Source organism: Anser anser (genome assembly GCF_964211835.1).
Source record: "Anser anser genome assembly, chromosome: 1".
In the NCBI taxonomy this organism is placed as follows: Eukaryota; Metazoa; Chordata; class Aves; order Anseriformes; family Anatidae; genus Anser; species Anser anser.
In genome coordinates this window covers 154,232,480-154,254,030 of record NC_139720.1, presented here as the reverse complement: position 1 = coordinate 154,254,030, position 21,551 = coordinate 154,232,480, and the positions used below count along the sequence as shown (strand labels likewise).

Sequence of the window (21,551 nt, the reverse complement as noted above, 5' to 3'; positions counted from 1 at the left end):
GAGTTATATTTAGCAAAACGTTTCCAAGAGGTATTAGGACATTAAAAGTTGAAGGTTGGCTTTTGGTACTACTGTTTAGTCTTACTCTAGCACAACTAGGAGATTTCCATCGTCAGGATCAAATGAGAAAAATCATGTTGTGCATTTAGAGTTGTATCTGTGTAGTGATAAGGTGGCTCTATATGAAATTCCCCTGGGGGAAATTATATTTTAGTACAAATTTTCAGGTAATCCAGTTAGCTAACAAACCAAGCCTGAGGAAAGAAACAGTCACCAGAAACGGAAAAGAGAGAAGCAAAGATACTCAGTTTAGACATCAGCTTTGAACATGAGGTTTTAGCCCATACCAAACGTTATTTAGAAGGAATATTTGTTTTCTCACTGTGTTTTGACTGAAATGATAAAGATACAGGACTTTTAGATGATCTGCTTAAAAGACATTTCTGGAAACAGTGTATGGATGAAAAATTTAATTATTCTATGGTTTAGTGGCAGAAATTAGGATATTCAACACTACAATCCATATACAGGCATCCAGAAAAAAAATATTTCAAAGTTTTGTTAAATTCATTCTACTATAAAATTATCTCAAATCATCTGAATTTAGGTCAATCATTTTAGAAGTGCAGGTTTTCTCATTGAGAAGATGCTGTGACTCCATTTGAACAACTTCCCATGGCACAGTATTGAATTTGTTATGACTTCTAAATTTCAGAAAACAATGTCAAATTTGGGAACCTATCTTCTAACCCTGTCAGATCCCAGCTTAAAAACAGTCTACAGAAAGAAACAGGGACTCTGTGCAGAGTAGCTTTTACTGTTACATGCTCACTTATCTCAATTATTTGCTATGTATTTGATATATACTTCTGTTACCATGGTCACTTAAACACTTCTAAATTAAACATCTTCCTTTATTTATTTAATGAAAAAGGAAGATAAAAGTGTTTACGAGGATTCCTGCCCAGCACACATGGTAGTTACAAAACTGGATTCATTCCCGCATGCCAGGTTCTTTGGGGTCCACAGGTGTAAGCCATTAACAAAACAAGAAATATCTGTCACGGCACTATGGGTATTTTCTGGTGCTGTCCAGGCTCTGGTTTCACAGCGGTATTTTCACAGAAGCAGTAGTTTCCCCCCACTAACGCTACCTGCAAGTATGAAACTGCTGATGTATATGAGAATTACTCACTGTATTCTTTTACTAGTAGAATATAAGATTATTGTTTTAACAGCCTGTCCTAGAAAAACCTGCCTTCCTCTCAGTGTTTCAATTCTGATGTTTAGAATGCATATAGTAAAGAAAAATATGTTAAACCAAACATAAATATAAGAAAATCCTTTTACTATGTATTCATACTGTAAAATAAACAAATTAGTCCTTTTATTATGTATTTGCGTTTTCTTTACATTTGGACCTGGAGACTTACTTCACAATATGCTACCTTAATAAGGACTTATCCAGCAGAGCTTGCTTTCCAGGTCATTCCAATCACAGAGCAATATCAATTTGACATTAACAGAGAGATACTACTAACAGTCTTAAGCATGAGCTAGAGAACCCCCTGCTGCCTACCAGTGAGGGGAATTGAGTTGGAAACCTTTATAAAAAGCAGCAGGCCATGAAATGCCAAATAAAATTCTTTTTACCATCCAGAGATAAAGGAAAAGAGTACTGTACTTCTTTAACAAATAGGACTTGACAAAAAAGAGAGAAAATAGATGTGAATGTTTTTCAGCAGTTGTTGCTTTGCTGAATAGAAGATTGTGAAGAAAAAAATTTTTTTTGAGAAAAAAACATTGCACATGCACAAACATATTTACCAAACTTAAGACCCTTTCTTCTACAAAAAAAACCACCATCCAGTCTGATTAGAAATTACCAAGAGATGGTAATACCAAAGAAGGCAAAAAACTTGTCTAATGTTCTTTGTGTTTTTATAAAGTCGTTGTTACATACCTTTGAATGCAATAGTTCCTGCTTTGATTATCAACACTTTCCGTTTTATTGAAAGCATGGCAGAAATACACTGAATATACAAAGTACATAGAACCAATTATTGTAAAACTGGATAATAATTTGGATTATTTAGGATGTCTATTAACAGAGAATGGATTCATTCTTGTAGGAGCGATTTTGTTAGTTTGTTTGGTTTTACTTTAATCTCTGTGATTAAATTACTCTTTATGTATAATTCATACTACTTTTATTTGGGGGACAGGGACAGTATACACTTACACACCTCTTTCATATATAAGCAGTAGGAGCATGGTTAAATAAGTTCATATTCACGCTGATATTTTCTTGTGATTTTTCTAGAATTCTGACTAAAATTTCTAAGATTTCAGTATTCTCCCCAAGAATAAATCAGAATACATTCCAAGATGCTGACAATTTTGATGAGTAATTCCTGTAAATAAAAGAAACTGTTTACCTCAATAATTACAAAGTACCTTTTTCAAAATATTTTTAATTTATAGTTATCATCTTAAATCACAGTATTTTGCTTTTTACAAGCTGTCATTTTTCCTTTTTACCCTGTAAAAATCTTAAGCAAACATCAAGATTTTCCAGTATTTACTACCATTTGGAAATATTCTTAAAAAATTCCAAGAATGCAGGAAACAGGCAATATTTATTTGGATAAGTAAAGTCTTCCATTTTACCTCACACTGAGTCCAATGAGATATATAGAAAATAATTAAATAAATAAAAACCCTTTTTTGCTGACTCACATGATGTACATGATGTCTGAGCACAATCAACTTTTCTCCGCTCCCATTAATATTCAGGAATTAGTGTTGTGAACAGCTACAGGTTCACAACCATTGTTCACCATTCCCTCATTCAGTAATATGTTAACAGTTATGCTTAAGGACTTCATTCGTGACTTTTCAATTAGCTAACACATCAAAATTTTCATCAAATTTACGTGACTTAGTATTTTCATTCCACAAACCTGCCCAAGAAATTTTGGCTATTCTAGGCTCACATAGGAATATTTGCACTGAAGTCATGAGGACAAGGCTATAGTATGTTTATGTTTAAGACCAGAACAGCAGAACTCCATGCTATTTTTCTGAGTTTGGCCTATCTATAGACTAATGAAATGGAACTCTTGACAACTAACAAAATCTGTGATCTGCCAGAATTCAAGGACACTTTATGTGGAGCTTGTGTCTCATCTGAATCTGATACCTGAGCACCCCCACATTTCCTACGAGGGTTAATTTCAGCATGTTTTGGTGTGGCTATTTTCACTTTAAATAGTTTCAGGCAAAATATAACAATAAAACTGTTTTCATGTGATTGGCAGAGTATGAAGTAAACATCCTATGATTTACTTGTCAATCATCTAATCCTAATCCATTCTTCTGTCTCCTCCTTTTTCTCAATGCCATACTTATATATTCAAAGCTACGAGTCAAACAGTATTTTAGACACCATCTCACTATTTCTCACTTCATCTACAGACCAGACACCTCCATACAATAATCATTGAAAATCAAAGATCAACTGATCTATCTACTACTCAAATCATGCCAATTGAAGAAAAGTGGCTTTCACAATTTTTAACAGGATAGCTCTAGATAGGATGTTGTCAGCTTTCAAAGATACAGTGAAAATTCTACAAGTATTCAGGGGAAATATCAATTTTATCTCTTATTCTGTTTTCAAAAGCTATTCTACAGCCACCCTCTATGCTCAAACAAATGCTAAATGGGTGATAGAATTGCCTCAGTTGATTCTTCTGAAGTTGTCACTTGTAATGCCTGAAAGGCTGATTCCTTCATCTCCTTTGCTGCTGGTGCCAATAGATACTTGAAAATAAAGAGACAAGGGCACACTCCTGATCTTCAAATGTCAAGAAGAAAATAGTCAGCTCAGTTCCCCTCGTGACCAATATAAGTGTTGAAAAAGGACATTATATGCTTCACCTTGCTATCATACCCGAAGCCTTAAAAGAAATTATCAAGAAAAAAAAAAAAGATAGGAAAAATAAAAACACATGGGATGTACACTGAAATTAAATATACTTTCTACTAACAGCATTTGGATGTTGAATTCCCATCGTGAGGAGGGGAAATGGAGAGGGAGCTGCTGATCTCTCTCATAACCAATGATAGAATGTGAGGGAACAGCACAAAGCTGCACCAGGGGAAGTTCAAATTGGATACTAGGAAAAATTTCTTTACCATGAGGGTGGCCAAACACTGGAACAGGCTTCCTAGTGAGGTGGTTGATGCTCCATGCATGTCAGTGCTCAAGAGACATTTGGATAAGGCCCTTATTAATATGTTTTGACTTTTGGTTACCCCTGACATGGTCAGACAGTTGGACTTGATGATCTTTGTAGGTCCCTTCCAAGTATTCTATTCTATATTGGACAGAGAGATTCTCCATCCTATACTTTGTTCAAGAAGAAGCAGAATTAAAAAAGATACTTATACTTACTTAAATCTTTCTGATACCTAGCAAAGTAAAGCCCAACATTTCCAGATCCCACTGGAACTAATGGAGAAGTTGCTACCAAATCTAACAAATTATTCTATTCCGTTATATAAAGAAAGGTAATTCTTATGAAAGTATGAAATTACAACTGCTGCCAAGTTCACAGACAACACAATTTTTCAATTTGTATCTCCCTGATTTATGAAGATAGCACTTCCAGATTATTCTTGATGAATTATATTTTACTTTTTTTGTGTGACCAGTCTATCTTCACACTACTGCATTAAAATGTGCTTTGTTCTTCCCTCAGCAGGGAACATCCAAACACATTCTAGCATAAAGAAAAAAAATATTAAGTATGATTGCTTAACCACAAGCAGGTTTAATTTTTAATTAAAATTTTATAAAAATTAAAATCCTATTTTTTTTTTTAAATAAAGATATGCTCAACCATTAATGTAAAACACTGGGGGGAGAAACAGTAACAATACTTAGCAAATGAATAAAGAGTACCCTTGTATACTTTTAGCTATTCATAACATCTTCTAAGCTACATTTAGGAGTAGGTCTTTTCTTAGTATTATTCTCTTTCCTGTTGATCTAAACTCTGTTTGATTTTGGCCTGTAGCCTGACTGGCAAAGTGACAGGGTATAACTACTTAGGGGACATCAGTCACAACATGGAGGTCAGATGCTGGCCAAGAGGGACATGAAAAAGAGAACATATTATGTTTTTGAAATGTTGGCTAAATTTTATTTTGTGCCTGAGGTATAAAACAATCTTTATCTTTCTAAAATTCATCAGCTGTTAGGCAATTCTGCAATAAGTAAACAATTCCATGGTGAATTAGGCAATCACATCTCTTTTGTGGAAAACTCTAGGTCTGAAGCTGAGTACATCTGCAGAGCTGCGAAGAACCAAGGTTCTGTTCTGTTTTTATGTTGAAACACTGTTTTCAACTTTGCAGCCACAGCTACACTAAAGGTTAATGTAAAGTTTGTATAATGTAAAAGTTTGGCAAAGCTGAAGAAGCTTTACCAACCCATGAATAAGCCAAAGCCATTTGCAATGTAATGCACTATTGGAAAAATAAATCCACAGGTGCACAGAAGGAATTTAGTCTTCAGCTTTTTGTTTCACTTACTCAAAGTACAGGTTTTCCTGTAGACCCTGCATATTAAGTCCAGAGGTTTGTGTTTTGGCAAGTAGTAGTATCGTGTCACTTTTTATTATAAAATATTTAGTGACAAATATATCAGGAGAACAGAATGTAGAGAACATTAACAACTGAATTCAAACGTGATGGGGTGAATCACCTTCTCAACCCTTTTCCAAAGTTTTTAGTGCAGGATTCAGGTTTTACTGCTTATTTTTTAAAGATTTATGATTTCTCTTGAGGTGCCCTCAAGGGGAGACAGTACTTCCCCAAGGCTGTATTTGTATTCTGCTAAAAAACAAGAATCCTTGTCAAGTCAACAGGAATCAGTCAAGAGAGCTTCTCATCTGACAGATGTAGAATATGTTGAATAAATATTGCACAGTAAACCTCACCAGTTTAACCCCTGCAAGAAGGATTCTCACAAGTAAATCCAATAGTTATGCCAACCCCACTACCACCATAGTCAGCAATCATAACTAGCAACACTTAGGCCAACACTTGCTACTTCTGAAAATTTCTGAGTTCTCCAATATCCAGACAATATTCCAGAACTTTGACACTGGGACTTTCAGTTGATTTAAGATACATTTAATTACACTGAGCTGTGGGTGAAAAGCATCCCGCCATTGCTAGATGTTTTTCTGATGTCACATCACAGATATTGCATGGTCAAGTAACAAAAAAGATGATTTATATATGTTCCTCCCAGAACTCTGCATGTGTCTATCTCTATCCAAAACTGCCTCTCTGGGTACTGAATAGTTTCCTGAATGAGGGAACAATGAGGGGGGAGGAAAGAGTCACATTTGACAAAGGAAAATGTCAAAAATAGATTGTAAGGTCTATGACACTTGTCTAAATGAGTACATATGATAATGGACTATCCGTTAGGGAAAGCTGCCAGCAGAGAGAGTGGAGGATTGAGAAATTTGACATGAGATTCTAAGAGAGATGAAGACCTGACATTTCCTATAACTGTGTAGAAGTTGTTACTGGATACTTACTTTCATAGCCAGTTTTGTACGAATGGATACCTGACAATCAGTCCTAACACATTTAATTAAACTGTAAAGAAACTCTAATCAGCCAATAGTCAACTACAAATTTAGCTAAAGGGGGGAAAGAAAAGTGGTGTTATCCCTTCTGAGAGCTTTGCTTCCATGGGAATGAGAATGCTTCAGAGACAATCCTAGTTGCTTCTGTGAACATATTACCCACAGTCTATCACAGAAACACATGTTGTAATGACATGCTGACACATGCCAGGCACAGAAACAGAGGAAAAGCCATGGAAGCAGCCCCTGTCTCTGCCAGCATGCACACACAAAACTATAAACACCCTAGGACAGATCCCAAATTAATAATAATTTCAGAAAGATAATACATATTTTTTCTTGGGTAAAGAAAGCAGAATTTTGCTTGCCTAAAGCTATTCTTCAGCCTACAATAAACTTTTTTGAAAATAAATGTTATATTTAAAAGCTCACAGTTCATTTCTCTTCAACCATCCCGGTGTCTAGCCATATATCTTTTACAAATAGACCTGAATAACAGAAGATTCATTAGCTATTCAACTATGGCAATAATAAACAGCATCATATGTGTCTAATTGTTATTCTAGTCCACACAGAGTTCATTTTTATTTCTTACCTAGAAATCTTCAAGATGCATTGAGAGGCCTTCATTACATCAAATTTGTTATGGAAAGCATTTCAACTAACCATAAATCCATCTACAATTGTCTTCATTATTTTAAATATTAATTAAACAATAATGGAAAGAAGTAGTAGGTTTTGATAAGAAACATGCTTTTGATAACTTTCTAAAATTGGAGAGATCTTTAAAATCTTTGGTAGCCACTTTTCATACTTGCATGCAACATTTGAATAAGATTGAATAATAATGAAGAGAAAATTAGAAAATTTGAACACGATCCTTTTGATATGCTTGTGCAGTGACAATTTCCAGGGAAATAAAAGAATAAAAGGGAAGAGGGGCATTGAAAAACTGTATGATGCACAGTAAGACAGCATTCAGCATTTGGGGTTACAGACAAGCCTGAATGCCTAAATTGAGGGTAAAGAAACATCCAGAAAAGTGTAATTGTATTTATGTAACAAAACAAACATTGGCCAAAGTACAGCGAGGTTACCACAAGAAACAAGAAATGCTAGAAGCACAAATTTGACAGACTAGATTAAGCTGCTGGTCCATCAAGCCTGTGCACAGCCTTTGGCTGTGAACCTTGTGCAATAATTTAGAGGCAAACCTCCCTCAGTACATCTACAGTTAAGAGATGCCATATATTGAGGAGAGCATTCCTTTTTCTTCCTGTGTCAATCACCTTATTTCCTGAAGCATGAGATTAGATCACCCTCATTTTAGCATACCTACCTACTGATACTATTCATTGTCATAGAATTAGTTGAAAAATATTCAGCTGTTGCTTCTGACTCTGTAATCTTCCATGCTTTGACAAGAAGTTTGGATGATAAGCTTTTTAACCTTGACGCATTTACTTGCATTGCACATTTTTGTAATCTTAGGAAAAAGAATATATACATCAAGAGATCTTTGCATGTGCATGAGTGTTAAATGTGGGAAAGGAAAAGAAATATTTTAACCAAATACGGAAGTTTTTTTTTTTATAGACAAATATTGTGAATAAATCTTGTAAAGGATATTGAGGACCTCAGTGATCAGGACATATATATTTGGTTTAAGTACTGAGAAACATCACTGCAAGTTTTGAGTCAAATTGTTTTATCCCCACTACAGCATTTAAATGGCAGCAGGGTGAAAGAGCTGCCACAGATGAAGCCAACCTAAAATACTGTGTTCTTTTCTAGTTCTAATGATCTTTGTTGTATATTTAAAGTAGCATACTTCTACTACATAAACTTTATGAACATTAGTTCAAATAGTAACCGCTTTTGTATCCTAAACACAGAGAGTAACAAACAAAAGCATGAGACTCCTGAGCTGTGATGATATTATCATAAGCTTTTCTACAGTTCAGTCCCGTTTAACTGTGCTATTTCTCCGCTTTCTTAAATCTCTGCTTATCACAGTCTCCTTATATCAGGCTCATTCCATTCACCTCTTTCCTTCTCATTTCTCTCCTGCCCCATCAACTCTCATACATCTGTGCATGCCTCCTTTTCCCTTATCTTGTGTGTCAAAACATTGTCTTAAGCAAATTCAAACCAAAAATGTAGTGAAAACCTAGCACACGGAAAAAAACAAGAAACAAACAAACATGGACTTAGTATGCATTTTGCACCCCTTCTCTACTATGTAGCAGGGACATCTGACACTATCTTGTACATTACAACAGGACTCAGTTATCAGTTGTTCCTTAAGTGGCACCGTAGTATAAATAAATACATTAGCAATTTGCTATATTTATTTTTGGCAGAGAACTTGAGAGACAAATTATCTACCTCCAAACACAGATATAAATAAGCATAAACTATGCAGATGTTTTCCTCCTCCCTGTCACTGCATCTCAATTCCTTCTGGAACATGTTGAACTTTTTATTTTTTTAATTTTTTTTAACCTCCCAGGCAACCCATCCCAACCTACAGAAGAACACATCCCTGAAATGTGCTGTTTAATATCCTCTCAAAGAAACTGTTGTTATATAAAGCAAGTATAGATCACCTTCCCATTGATATCAAAGATAACAGGCTATGTAAATAAGTTCCTCATACATAATAGAGCACTTCAGTGGTAAATGCTTAAAATTAGCTGATGGTTCTTGCATAAGATCTGAGTGCATACACAGTTAAAAACAGCACTGTTAACATAACAAGTTTTCAAAACCCTTTACCACAATTAGTGATTTTCCAATAATTAAATTCACTTAATTTCCCCTCTCCAAAGCATACCACAGGAGTTCCAAGACACAGATAATGACAAGTGAACTGAGGTCCAATTCCTGTTTTACTAAAGTCAACACTGGGATGTAAGATTGCAGGAGAAGGTTGAGAACCTAATGCATAAGACACAAGAAATAAAATCTTATGTTTCTTATTGATCACAGCATTATTACAGGAGTCATTCCATTCTGATGTGCTTACATTCACAAAACCACAAATACCTCAAAAGCAGCAAGATTTACCTTATTCAGTATTTTTATGACTCTTAACACAAACACCTCCCTCTAAAACCGTACAGCAAGCTCATATTTGCCCATATCTCTCTACACAGATGTATTCTTAGCTATTTCTGCCATACCCTGCATGATGTGGGAGTGGTACAATCTCTGCCAAAACCTAGGTTTCAGCACTGTTACAATGTGACGAGACAAAAACAACAGAAAAATGCCATCTTGATGTCACATTAAGCTCTTTTTAATTATTCTTGTGAAAAAATATATGGATTTTAAAACATCGCATTTCTTCTCTGGTTTTGCCTAGTTTAAACTTCCTTTTGTTCTCCTTATTATTATGTTGTGTGTATCTCTGAACCTTCAAATTACTGCACATGCACAAGCATTAGCATTCCAAAGCACAAATAAAAGGTCTATGAAAAGATACAGAAACTTCTTTTTCATTTGACCTTGATTTAGATACTAGAAATATGGATCACTTCAGTTCACTTTCTTTTGCATGCTGTCTGTGCTCCCATCTTCTTCCCTGAGGTTGAAACTTGTTCTCATCAGACAGGTCAATTATTTGGGCTTAAAGAAATAGTGGAAATATCAGAACTGAGAAGCTACTGAAATATCAGGAGAAACCCTTCAAGACTTTTCTTTCAGGTGAGAGTTGTGATATAGCAAATATGATTCATAGTATCAGGTATTGACATTTTCTCTCGTTCATGAAGGCTCTCACACAGACTGACATCTTACTACCACAGAAACACTACCTAACCAACACCCTCAAAGCCATGTAACGTGACTGCTCCAACACAAACCTTCATCTTACAAGAAGATTATTTTGTAAAGCAAATATTGTGCTGTCTCTACTTCTAAAATACTTTATAAACATTTTGTAACAAGAAATACAGCCATGCCTCTCCATTTTTCTCTGCATTTTCCTGACAGTCTTCCCACTGTCCTGTACCCATAACGGGAGCCCTGGAGGTGCAGGTCAGAACTCCAGCCTGACAACAAATTAGAAGAGGTGATACAGTCCAAGAAGACTCTCGTATCTTCATTTTAGTAAAATAGGAATTATAAAATGGACTAACATATGTTTTATCTCAGTTCATCCCGTTCCAGCAGCATAAAGTGTTAGAAGCAAAACAAGAAGCTGCAGCCCCCACCCCCACTCCTGAAAATTGAATTAATTTTTTGCAGAGTCATTTGATCAAAATTAACATAAAAATCAACAAAAGCATCTGCCACATATTGTAGTACCATCTTCTGCTGCACAAAATACCTGCTTCTAATGAGCAATCAGAAGTGTCTGTGCTCATTTTTTTCAGTGTATGGATCCTGTTCCACTCCTTTTGATTTTGACAGGCTCAACCCTTGAAATAAAATCTTATCTTGTTCACCTTTCCCAAAGGTGAGATCAACATGAGGCACACTTTTGGAGTTTAACATGAAAAGTCTGTAACTACTAAGTCAAAATCTTGCTAGTAATCGGCATGGTTCTTTGTTGAACAGTCTCCAGTTTCTTCAACTAGCTTTCGCAGTGCTAAAGAAGTCACTCATAAACACTGACATATTTATAATTCACTAATCCATCTGAAATAAATCTATGCTTTGCTTTATAATACCCATTGTTCACTAACATAGCCAGAATTAGAAAGCTGTCACTAAATAAATATATTCAAATTATAAGTGGATATACATGTAGTATAGACACACAAAAATAATGTTGGATTCAATAAAACCAAGCTTCAAAAAAGCTGAGCTTAATGAATAGTTTCTGAGTGCTAACCCTTAAAAGTGTAAGGAAAAAAAAAACACGAAAAGGCCCATTTTCTCATATTCTATACCATTTAAAATAATGAATTATGGCATTATAGTAATTCCTTTAAATACACTGAAAAATAAGCTTTTAATTTTGGTTAAGTATTTTCTCTTAGGAATTCTGCAAAGTCCTGTTAAACTCCAAAGATTTTGCTTCTCTATTTGACAAGGCTTTGATGGTTTCTTTACAGGGACCCTGGCTTGATCAGTCCCCAAAGGACAGAACACAAATCTCAGCTGCTGTAGCAAGCAAAACAGGTATGAAGCGCTCTTGAAACTGACTTTCCTACACAATTTGTTGTCCCTCCATTTCTACTCTAAAAAAGAAATATCGTGATAACACTTGTCTCTGATATTTCTTTAGCTTTTTTTTCCCTTAGTTCTAATTCTGTGAATTAATTGACAAAAGTTTTACACAAATATGGCAGAAAAAAAATACATGAAAAACAAGGGACTCCAAAACCGGCAAAAGGAACCACAAAAAAAAAAAAAAAAAAAGGCAAGAAAGCATTGCAAATCTGCCTATGACAATCTACACACAAAACTGATCTCTGTTACTGCACCTTCATTTTCCTCTTACTGAATACCTCATATCAGAGGAAGCTGGATCACACATAATACCCTTCCTATCAGTGTTGTTGCTTAATTAGTCAACATTATGTGAAGCTTATGATAAAAATAATTGAGCTGGCACTTCCAGTCTCTAAAGAGAGGCATTAATAAGCAGGATATTCTCACAAGCTAGTTTCATAGACTGTGAATGGAAAAAGACACTGAGACATTCTTCAGAGAAGGGCTATACAGGACTTTAGTCTCAATTTAGAGTACAAATACTGCTTAGTCTATAGCTTCCATTTTTGGACGTATTTATAATTAGTTGATAAGGTATCTAAACACATGAAAATATTAACAAATGCTTCTATTATTTGACACATTTTTCAATGATGTCAGTTGTCATACCAAACTTTGAGAAAACTTTTTTTCTCCCAGCCTCCCCTAAATCACCAAGGGAAAAACACGATACATAGCTTCTGCATTGCAACAGATACACAATAGTGACAAAGAATAAATAAATAAATAAATAAATAACTGCAGCAAAACACTAAAAGAAAGTGGTTAAAAATATTTTTCTGCAAACGACAGTATTTAGAATATTTTGCATGCAGTATTTCTTCATCTTGATCCTCAGGGAGAAGGCTTTATTCTTTCTGATGCTTTGTCTTATTTTCAAATGCATTAGTCTCTAAGCTGAACACAGGTAATTACTAAGATCAAAATATATAGTCAATTTTTTCAATACATTAATATGAAACTATCAAACCTGTATTACAACACTGATATTTTGAAATTACTACCTATAAATTTGCATTAAATTCCAGAATATTAATACTTCTCAACTTTGACAAAAGTGTAAGTTGAAAATCTTTTGTAGAAATACCAAAACCAAGCCTTCCACTCAGTTTTCTGATGTTTCTTCTCTTTGTCACCTAATGGGCCACTCATCTTTTATTCTCTGTACAAGGAATAGTAAGCAGTACATTCCAAACACATACATTTCCTTACCTCACACAAAGTAAAATGACAGATTGAGACACTCTCCAAAGAAATCTTTAAATGAAATATGTTAAAAAACATAAGAACATGCACAGAATAACATTCAGAAGCGCTTAATGAGTTTCCAGTAACCACAGGAATATAAGAAGTCGTTAAGTCCAAAAGTCTTGCCACCAGTGGCAATTAAAAATACACAATCTTGCAATAGATTATACATGGACTACTTTTTCCATTTATATCATCTTTTATTCATATCCATGAGACTGTTCACAACCTAAGTAATATGTATTTCTCAAGAAGATGATATAGGAATAAAGCAATTCAGATTCCCACTGGTGTCATGGAAATATCTTGTTAGATGCTTTAAGGGTCATGTTCATGTCTATTCGAAGTTTGGATCCAGCCACCTCTCCTTATCTTGCTTTGCACTTTCCATCCCTTTCCCTTCCCCAGATGACACCATTCTTTTAACTTGGACTGTTTCCAGAATCATACATAACCACAGGGGACACCAGAATTTGTTCATATAGGGCCTCTCCTTGCACAGTAACCTGCCAAGAAACTGATACATAGTTCTTTCTGAAGGAAGAAGAACTCATTTCAGAAAATTTTGGGCAAGAATATACTCCAACACACAACAAAGTACTGTTTATCATACTGAAGTGAACTCCCTGCATTAAGTGTTGGAACTGAGAATTCAGAAGAGCATTAATGCTACCAGCTCTAGTTTGTTTTTGTTCTTCTACCTTTCTTCCTTCTGTCATAAAATATTGCATGTTATATGATGTCTTCCTGGGATAGATTTTTTTATTATTGTTTTGAACAGAAGATAAAAAATGTTTCAGATCATGCTGCTCGAGTTTCCAACAGATATTTTATGAGCAACAATTTTCTCTTTGTCTTGACATTGACATTCAAGATTAGTTCCATTTTTTCTCCCTAATTAGGTTTTCCAAGACAATTGTATTTTTGAAACAAACAGAATACTTTCCCTGAGGGCATCAGAAACTTAATCTGTCCAATTTCCTTTCAATGGATATTGAAAACAAAGCAGTGCATTGTAACTCAGTAGGGAATTAAGAACTACGTGACGTAACAAAAAGAAAAGGTACTATGAAAATAAATTCAACATAGAGGGCAATGAAAATATAGTCATGAAAAATCCTTTAAGACACCTTTTTAAGACTTGACGGAACTGCCTGTTCTTATTAAACTTCGTCTGTCTTCTAAGGGAGGTTAAGACACTAAATTTACACAAAATTTAGGATATTCATATTCATAACAACACACTGACTGAATAGCATTAAATCATTTAGAATATCCTAAATGATCAGAGGCCTATCCAATCAGTTTATATAGCAGTATTGCTTATGACTCAAAATATTTTTTCTTAAACTTTGATTGTTCTACAAAGATACTGTCTTTCACAGAACTCATATTTTTTCTGACACGACAGAAAAAAAAATCCATTACGCTAAGAATACAGTTATAAGATTAAGATAAACAGTAAGGCTGTAAATGACTTTTTATATGGAATTTATAAGTCTTATCTTAAAATAAATATAACTGCTGTAACAGCTTTTGGATTCTGAATAACAAATCCCTAAGAAAATAACTGCAGATCTTTATTTCCAGATTCTGGAGAAATTAACTGAAAATAATAATCTTTGTGGTGTGTTGCATGCAGCCAGTATACCCTACCAGAAAAAGAATTCTGCAGAAGTCTTAATTAGTACTGCTAACACACACTCTCATACATAGGACACAGTAATTTCTACTACATACAATTTACAGATGTACTACATAAGTACATGAGTACACAGGTTTGTGTATGTGTATAGATAAATATAGAATGTTACAGAACTTCTTACAAGTGACTACACATCTACATTACAGTGTAGATTTCAGCTTCAGCTGTGCCTTTTACACAGAGTTCAGAAAGGTACTTACTGATGTGTAGAGGAAACCTTCACCATTTAGGGCTATATACAATCCGGTTTTTACACCCTGGATAGCAACAACTCGAAGTCCCACTGGTATAAGGTTGAATAATGCTGTGAAGAAAAAAACATGACCAGATATGAATATACTATGGTTATTAAAATATTTTAATGAACAACATTGATAAAAAGAAACACATCTCTTTCCTTCATATTTTTTTTCTGACTTTAAAATTAAAACTGTTCAGAAAATATTGTTTTTAGTAAAGTTAATCCTTAAAATTAAAGCCTAAGTATCTATTTAGCAATAAGTCCTGCAATATTTCAGTATTAGGTACAAGTGCCAAATAGCAAATACAAAGCAAATACAAATACAAGCACTGCAGACACAAGTATCTCAAACGATCTGAAAAGAGTCAGAGACCAACATTTCCTTCACCAATATAAATGGATCAGACAGGTAATGCTTATGAGACACCCTGCAGAATACATACCTTTCTGATTCAGGCAATTTTTTTTTTATTTTTTTTTCTTAGGTATCTTTATGTTACTGGTTTAAGATGTACTCTCATCAAGATTGCTTTTAAGGGGTCTGTGATTTGAAATCTGAAAAAATTACTTGGTTTTGTGAATGGTATATTTGATACAAGCCTCAGGTAATGGTAGCTGCCTGTCCTACTTCAGGAAAGCACTGAAATATGTGCTTGACTCTGAAAGTGTATAAATATTATTGAGCTGAATATAGAATGTGTTCAAAGGCAGAAGTTCTGGAAAATCATGCTTTGAATTAAAAAGTGGATAATAGCATAATAGCAGATACCCTAGCAATGATATACACCTCTGTAACAACAAAAGCAGACACAGCCTTGATTAGTCTGAAGAATACTAGTGGGAAGATGGAGAGTTCACTACAACAGAAGAAAAACCAGTATAAGTAAATTTTACTTCCAATATATAAATTCTATATCAAACCATTTTTTTTTAATAATGGAAAAACGAGCAAGGAGATTTGAAAAATCTACTTTTTCCTGAAAAAAAACACATCACAGAATCATAGAATGGTTTGGGTTGTCAGGGACCTTAAAGATCATGCATTTCCAACCCCCCTGCTATGAGCAGGGACACTTTCCATTACACCAGGTTTGCCAAAGCCCCATCCAACCTGGTCTTGAACACCTCCACGGATGGGTCATTTAAAACTTCTCTGGACAATCTCTTCCAGTGCCTTGCCAGCCTCCGAGTAAAGAATTTCCTACTAATCTAAATCTCCCCTCTTTTAGTTTAAAACCACCAGTCCTGTCACTCCACTCCCTGACAAAGAGTCCCTCCCCGTCTTTCCTGTAGGCCCCCTATAAGTACTGGAAGTACACTATGAGGTCTCCCTGGAGCCTCCTCATCTCTAGGCTGAACAACCCCCACTCTCTCAGCCTTTCTTCATAGAAGAGGTGCTCCAGGCCTCTGACCATCCTCTGGACCCACTCTAACAAATACATGTTCTTCCTGTGCTGGGAGCCCCAGAGCTCAACACAGTACTCCAAGTGGGTTTTCATGAGAGCAGAGTCAAGGGGGATAATCACCTCTTTCAACCTACTAGATATACTTCTTCTCACACAGAATACAGTTGGATTTCTGCATTGCAAGCACAATACAGTTGTGCATTGTAAGAACAGGAAGCTAAATGGTATTTACAATTCAGACCTAGAATCACAGTCAGAAGATTACAATATTCTTCAACAAATCTTTTAGACTGCCCACTAAATTCATTGAAATTACCTGTTTTAGAAAAACGAGACACAGACCAATTCTTATTCTAAGAATTATGCCAGCAAACACACCTATACTAATTTTACTAACTCATATCAGGAAATCAGATGCAAAGCACACATCAAACAGTCTCTGAAGAAAAAAGCTGGATGTGCCAGAGTTCATGCTGAGCAGTTTTTCACTGTGGATGTGTCATGGATTCACAACTACTTGGATGAAAACCAAAAGTGCAACCACTGTGTTCAATGTGGGCAAAGATAACAGTTGTACCAAGCCAAGTCTCAGGAACACAGTAATACCTACATTAAGTTCCTCAAACTGTAGGAACAGCATCCATAAGTGTGAGCAGAAAGTGTGCACTATGAGGCTACTTGTAATTAGAATGGTAGTGGTAAAGCCCAAATCAAGAGAAAAAGGGCAATATGTTTGCAGTGGATAAGTGTATTTTCATACAATGTGAAAACTCCTGGGTCATCTAAGGACATAAAGTCACAGATAAAGCTGATGAAATCAAAAGCTGATAAAGCTGATCAAATCTTTACAACTGAGAAAACATGTGGATTGACTATAATAATTTAAAGATAGAAGTGGATGAAAAAAAAAAAGAAAAAAACACCCTTTCCTTCAACAGCAAGATTCCCTGGAATATTCTCATATAGAAGAAAACATATAGGATCATATGTTCCATAAGATCTTTTTTCTTTTTTAGGAAGACACAAAGTGAGCCAGAAATTGTCATGGCAGCTGTAGAAAGAAAATTGTATTAAAAAGACCTCTGGAACAACAGAAAAGTTATGGAACAGAGGTTTCATACAAACAGAAAAGTTATGGATTTACAAAGAAAAATAGAAGAGATGACATCAGATAACAATTAGCACAAATATGTAGTATTTGAATTTCAGTAGTTTCTGAAAGTCTGCTAAGCTCTTACTGGGCTGGTCTCTGTAAAAATACTGCATACAAACAAGATTCCCTCTCTAATTTATAAAAGATAAATGTAAACCAGTGACATATGGTAGTAACAGACAAGATATCCTAACAGTATATAGGTTAAGCACTACCTGACTTGAGGACTTTGAAATGTTCAGTATAATTTGGTAGTTTTAAAAAATAGCAATTACCCTCAAATGAAACAATGTCAAAAACAGAAAAACGACTATTCAGGGTGGCATAGGATGAGCCTGTCACAGTAAAACTAGGTTTTGGAGGGAATTTACCATCAGGGCTTTTTACTCAAGCTAAAAGGACCAAGAAATAAATGAAACAGGAATGGACAGACAGGCAATTAATTTTGTTTTCTTTCTAGAAGAAATTCCAGGATATACCTGGATATGAACACCCTATAGAGGCTGGGCAGCAAATATTTAGGGAATGCCAGGAAGAAAAAACAAACAATATTTTTATTAGGAAAAAAGATGAACATTAAAAAAAAAAAACATGAAAAACTGCTAGTGAAAAATAAACTTACATCACAGAGGTTCAATCAAAACTTGTGGAATGTAGACTTCATTTACTACAATATCCATAAAAAAAAGCGGCAGAAATAGAAAAAAAAAAAAAAAGAAAAAAAAAGGGAAAAAAAAAACATTGAAGAAAAATTAGTGACCTGTAACATAGCAGTGTTTTATGCTACCTATAAAATTACTGGAGTGGCTTATAGATGTTGGTGAATTTAGAAAGCAGTAAGGAGGGGACATAATGTATCTTCTACTGCCACCAACTATTAATCAGAGATAGTAAGAGCTGCTGTAATTAGTGTAAGACCATAAAATTTTAGAGTGTGATATGAATTGCTGTAATTCTGCACATACTGAATATTCAGTATTTACCACAAAAGCTTTCAGACTTTGGAGAAAGTAGGGAGGCTAGTCTACTATTGATTGATAAATGCTCAGCAATGTGCTTCACACGGAGATCAGCAAAGCATGTACCAGTAATGCACAGCATGTGATTTTTGTGTGCTCTGAAGCTGGCCAAAGGAAAATCAACTTCCTCCACAGCCAGGCTGTGCCATACTCTTTAGCGAGCAAGACTTCAGTGTCCAACTGCAAATTTCAAACCTTTCTAGGATTTTCTTGTGTTATTCCCCACTCTAATAAGAACCTGCCTTATAAAAGCAGAAAGCTTTCCACAGCTTGCTGGCTTATCAGATCTGCACAGCCAAAGCTCTACTCCTACCTAAGTGGTGGTAAAAAATAATTATGTCCCTAGCTTCTGTCTGTCTTTTAGACAATCATCCAAAACCAAAAATAAATGGGGAGTTAGGTCCCTGAACATCTTGATTTTTCTGAACCTAGCCCAATGAATACACTGATATGCTGAGAGAGACAGAACTCTTGATCAGCCCAGAAAATACAATTCTGCCCAGTACTCAGTTCTCTTATGCTTAAGTATAAACCCTGGTAATCCACCTGCAAATAAAAGGTGGGAACATCAGGGAAATCAAGAGAACCAACAGACAGAAATGGTGAAAATAAAACCTTTTCTCCTCCAAAGCTCTGAGCCTGTGCACACTGCCTTAGCTCTCTTTTGTATTCCATCTAATCCATGACTGTAAAGCAGATGAATTTACTTCCTTTTCTTATGCCTCCGAGCCTACTTTCACCACATACAAGATCAGAACATGGAGGCAGAGGGCAGTCAACCGCAACAACTGGCCAGAAAAGAGAAGAATTTTCATTGTTATTCTTTTAGGTATCATGGGGGAGATTTGCTGGCATTAATTTGAGTTGGATTCTGATCATCCAAAACTTTTAGCCAAAGTTATAGTAAAAGCACTCTTTTTGATAAGTAATAACTCCTTCCTTTACTTGAGCAAAATATAAACGTTTCATTTTCCATATTTTCCGTATTTTCCCTGTGTTGCCATCATAGTATATTAACTTGAAATCTGAAATATCTGAAATTAGATATTTCAATATCCCTGTGAAAGTCTATGTATGTATGACTGACTACAAGAAATGTATGTATGTATGACTGACTACAAGGAAATTGCCATTACAGATCATTATTTTTCTCAAGAAACTTGCTAGAAACCAATTGCATGAGGCTTATTAACTTGCTGTCCGTTCTGCATGTGCACTGCCCTGGTGTCAGTTAACAAAACTTCCCACAGCAAATTTGCAATCAGATCAAGGCATGATCAGATCAAGGCAAGGCAAGTATTTCTTTAATGTATTTCCATCTACAGGCCCACAGGCAAAAACAACAACTCCATCTGAACATCTTTTAGACTAATAATGAGTGCAGGGAGGTTGATATTTAGAGATCTGTACATCCATTTCTTGTGGTGCAAACCCATTCTACCTGACATATAACATGAGATGTAATTAAAATGCACTTTTTAGTGTGGCTGAACATGGCCTCCATTGATCTTGTCATATTAAGACTATACTGATAGGAGAAATGGGCTTTCCTAAATTCCAGAGGTTGTGTTGAATAGACGACTAAATGCCTGCGTAGTTCTTTGAATACTACAGTAAAAAACTGCAAAATTCAGACTGAAAATATTTCAATTTAGTAACACAGATTTAAAAGCATTGAAAGTGTTGTTTTTTAATTGTTGTATGCTTTATTTCTAATTATCTATTTTATCTTATGAGGATGCTGTAAAGATTATTTATTAATATCTTCAAACCAAAATGTTCTAGTGGTACGCACTTTAGATATTAAAAAGTTAAAAGTTTCACATTCATTTTGGAAGATATAAACAGAGAATTAGGAGCATGCATTAAAAGATTAAAATAAAGGAATGTTAAATGGGTGCATGATTTCCTGAACTCAAGCTCTTCTAGGTACCAGGTGTCATGAAAGAAGTAAAGCGTGGTGCTACATAATTAACCAAGAGATGTGCACGGCATAGCCAAATCAGAGTTGCTTGGGTAATCTTAAATTTGCCACTTACTGTTTATGAAATAGGGCTAAAAATGAGTGATGCCCTTTTAATATATTTTAAATATTACTGTGATTTCATATGAGGCATGAATAGCAACATTTGAATGTTAAAATGAGGATTATCATGCATCTAGGGAAGTATCATAATGTTGAATTTTTTCAGTGGTTGTCTGAGTTCACATATTCATGTGAATCAAAATAAGCCACTGGGTTTAAAACTCAGAAATTAAGGAATTAGAATTGCCTGTTTCTCAAATTTGATTATTCTTTCTACTAAACCTACCTTTTATTTGTGAGACAAAATGTTGAAGATAAAGCCTGAAAATGAGGCTTTTTGGATGGGGAAGTCACAAGGGGAATGTAATGCGTGTTACCAAAAGCACATGGATATCTATTTTTTTACAGTTTCTCTGTGGTAGGTTGGTATTCCAAAGCAATAATGGTGAGGTCCCTGGAGGTCATTGTGAGCACCTACCCCCAATGTAAGTTTCATTTTCAGCAAGCAATGCTGAGAATTGCTGTAAACGCTAGAAAATTATGACTCTTACTACTCCTGCTGAGTAAGATCACAGTAACCAAGTCTACTGCTTTAACCACAGGCACTCCTGCTTTAATTAAAACAAACAAAGAAACAAACAAAAACCATATACCAGAAACTGTAAGGCATTGAATGAAGGAAAAAGAGAAAAACAGCTAAAAGAAAAAAAAGCAATGTAATGAAGCCTCCTTCCATATATTTCTGAGAGTTTGGCAAAAATGCAGACTGTACATACAAGATAGTTTAAACTAATAGCCCTCTTTTGGTGATGTGATTAGAGGAAACTAAGCACCATTAACCAATGGTATCAGTTCATAC

At 35.1% G+C, this 21,551-nt stretch overlaps 1 protein-coding gene across 12 annotated transcripts in view; it reads right to left on the bottom strand.

The window, feature by feature from the left end:
• FGF14 (fibroblast growth factor 14) overlaps positions 1–21,551 on the bottom strand; it is a 415,734-nt gene that overhangs the window by 86,266 nt on the left and 307,917 nt on the right. For all 12 annotated transcript variants that reach the window (XM_083831570.1, XM_083831569.1, XM_083831571.1 and 9 more), the window contains one exon: positions 15,048–15,151. In XM_083831570.1, the coding sequence (XP_083687696.1) occupies positions 15,048–15,151 (104 nt within the window). The remainder of the gene's footprint in view (positions 1–15,047; positions 15,152–21,551) is intronic.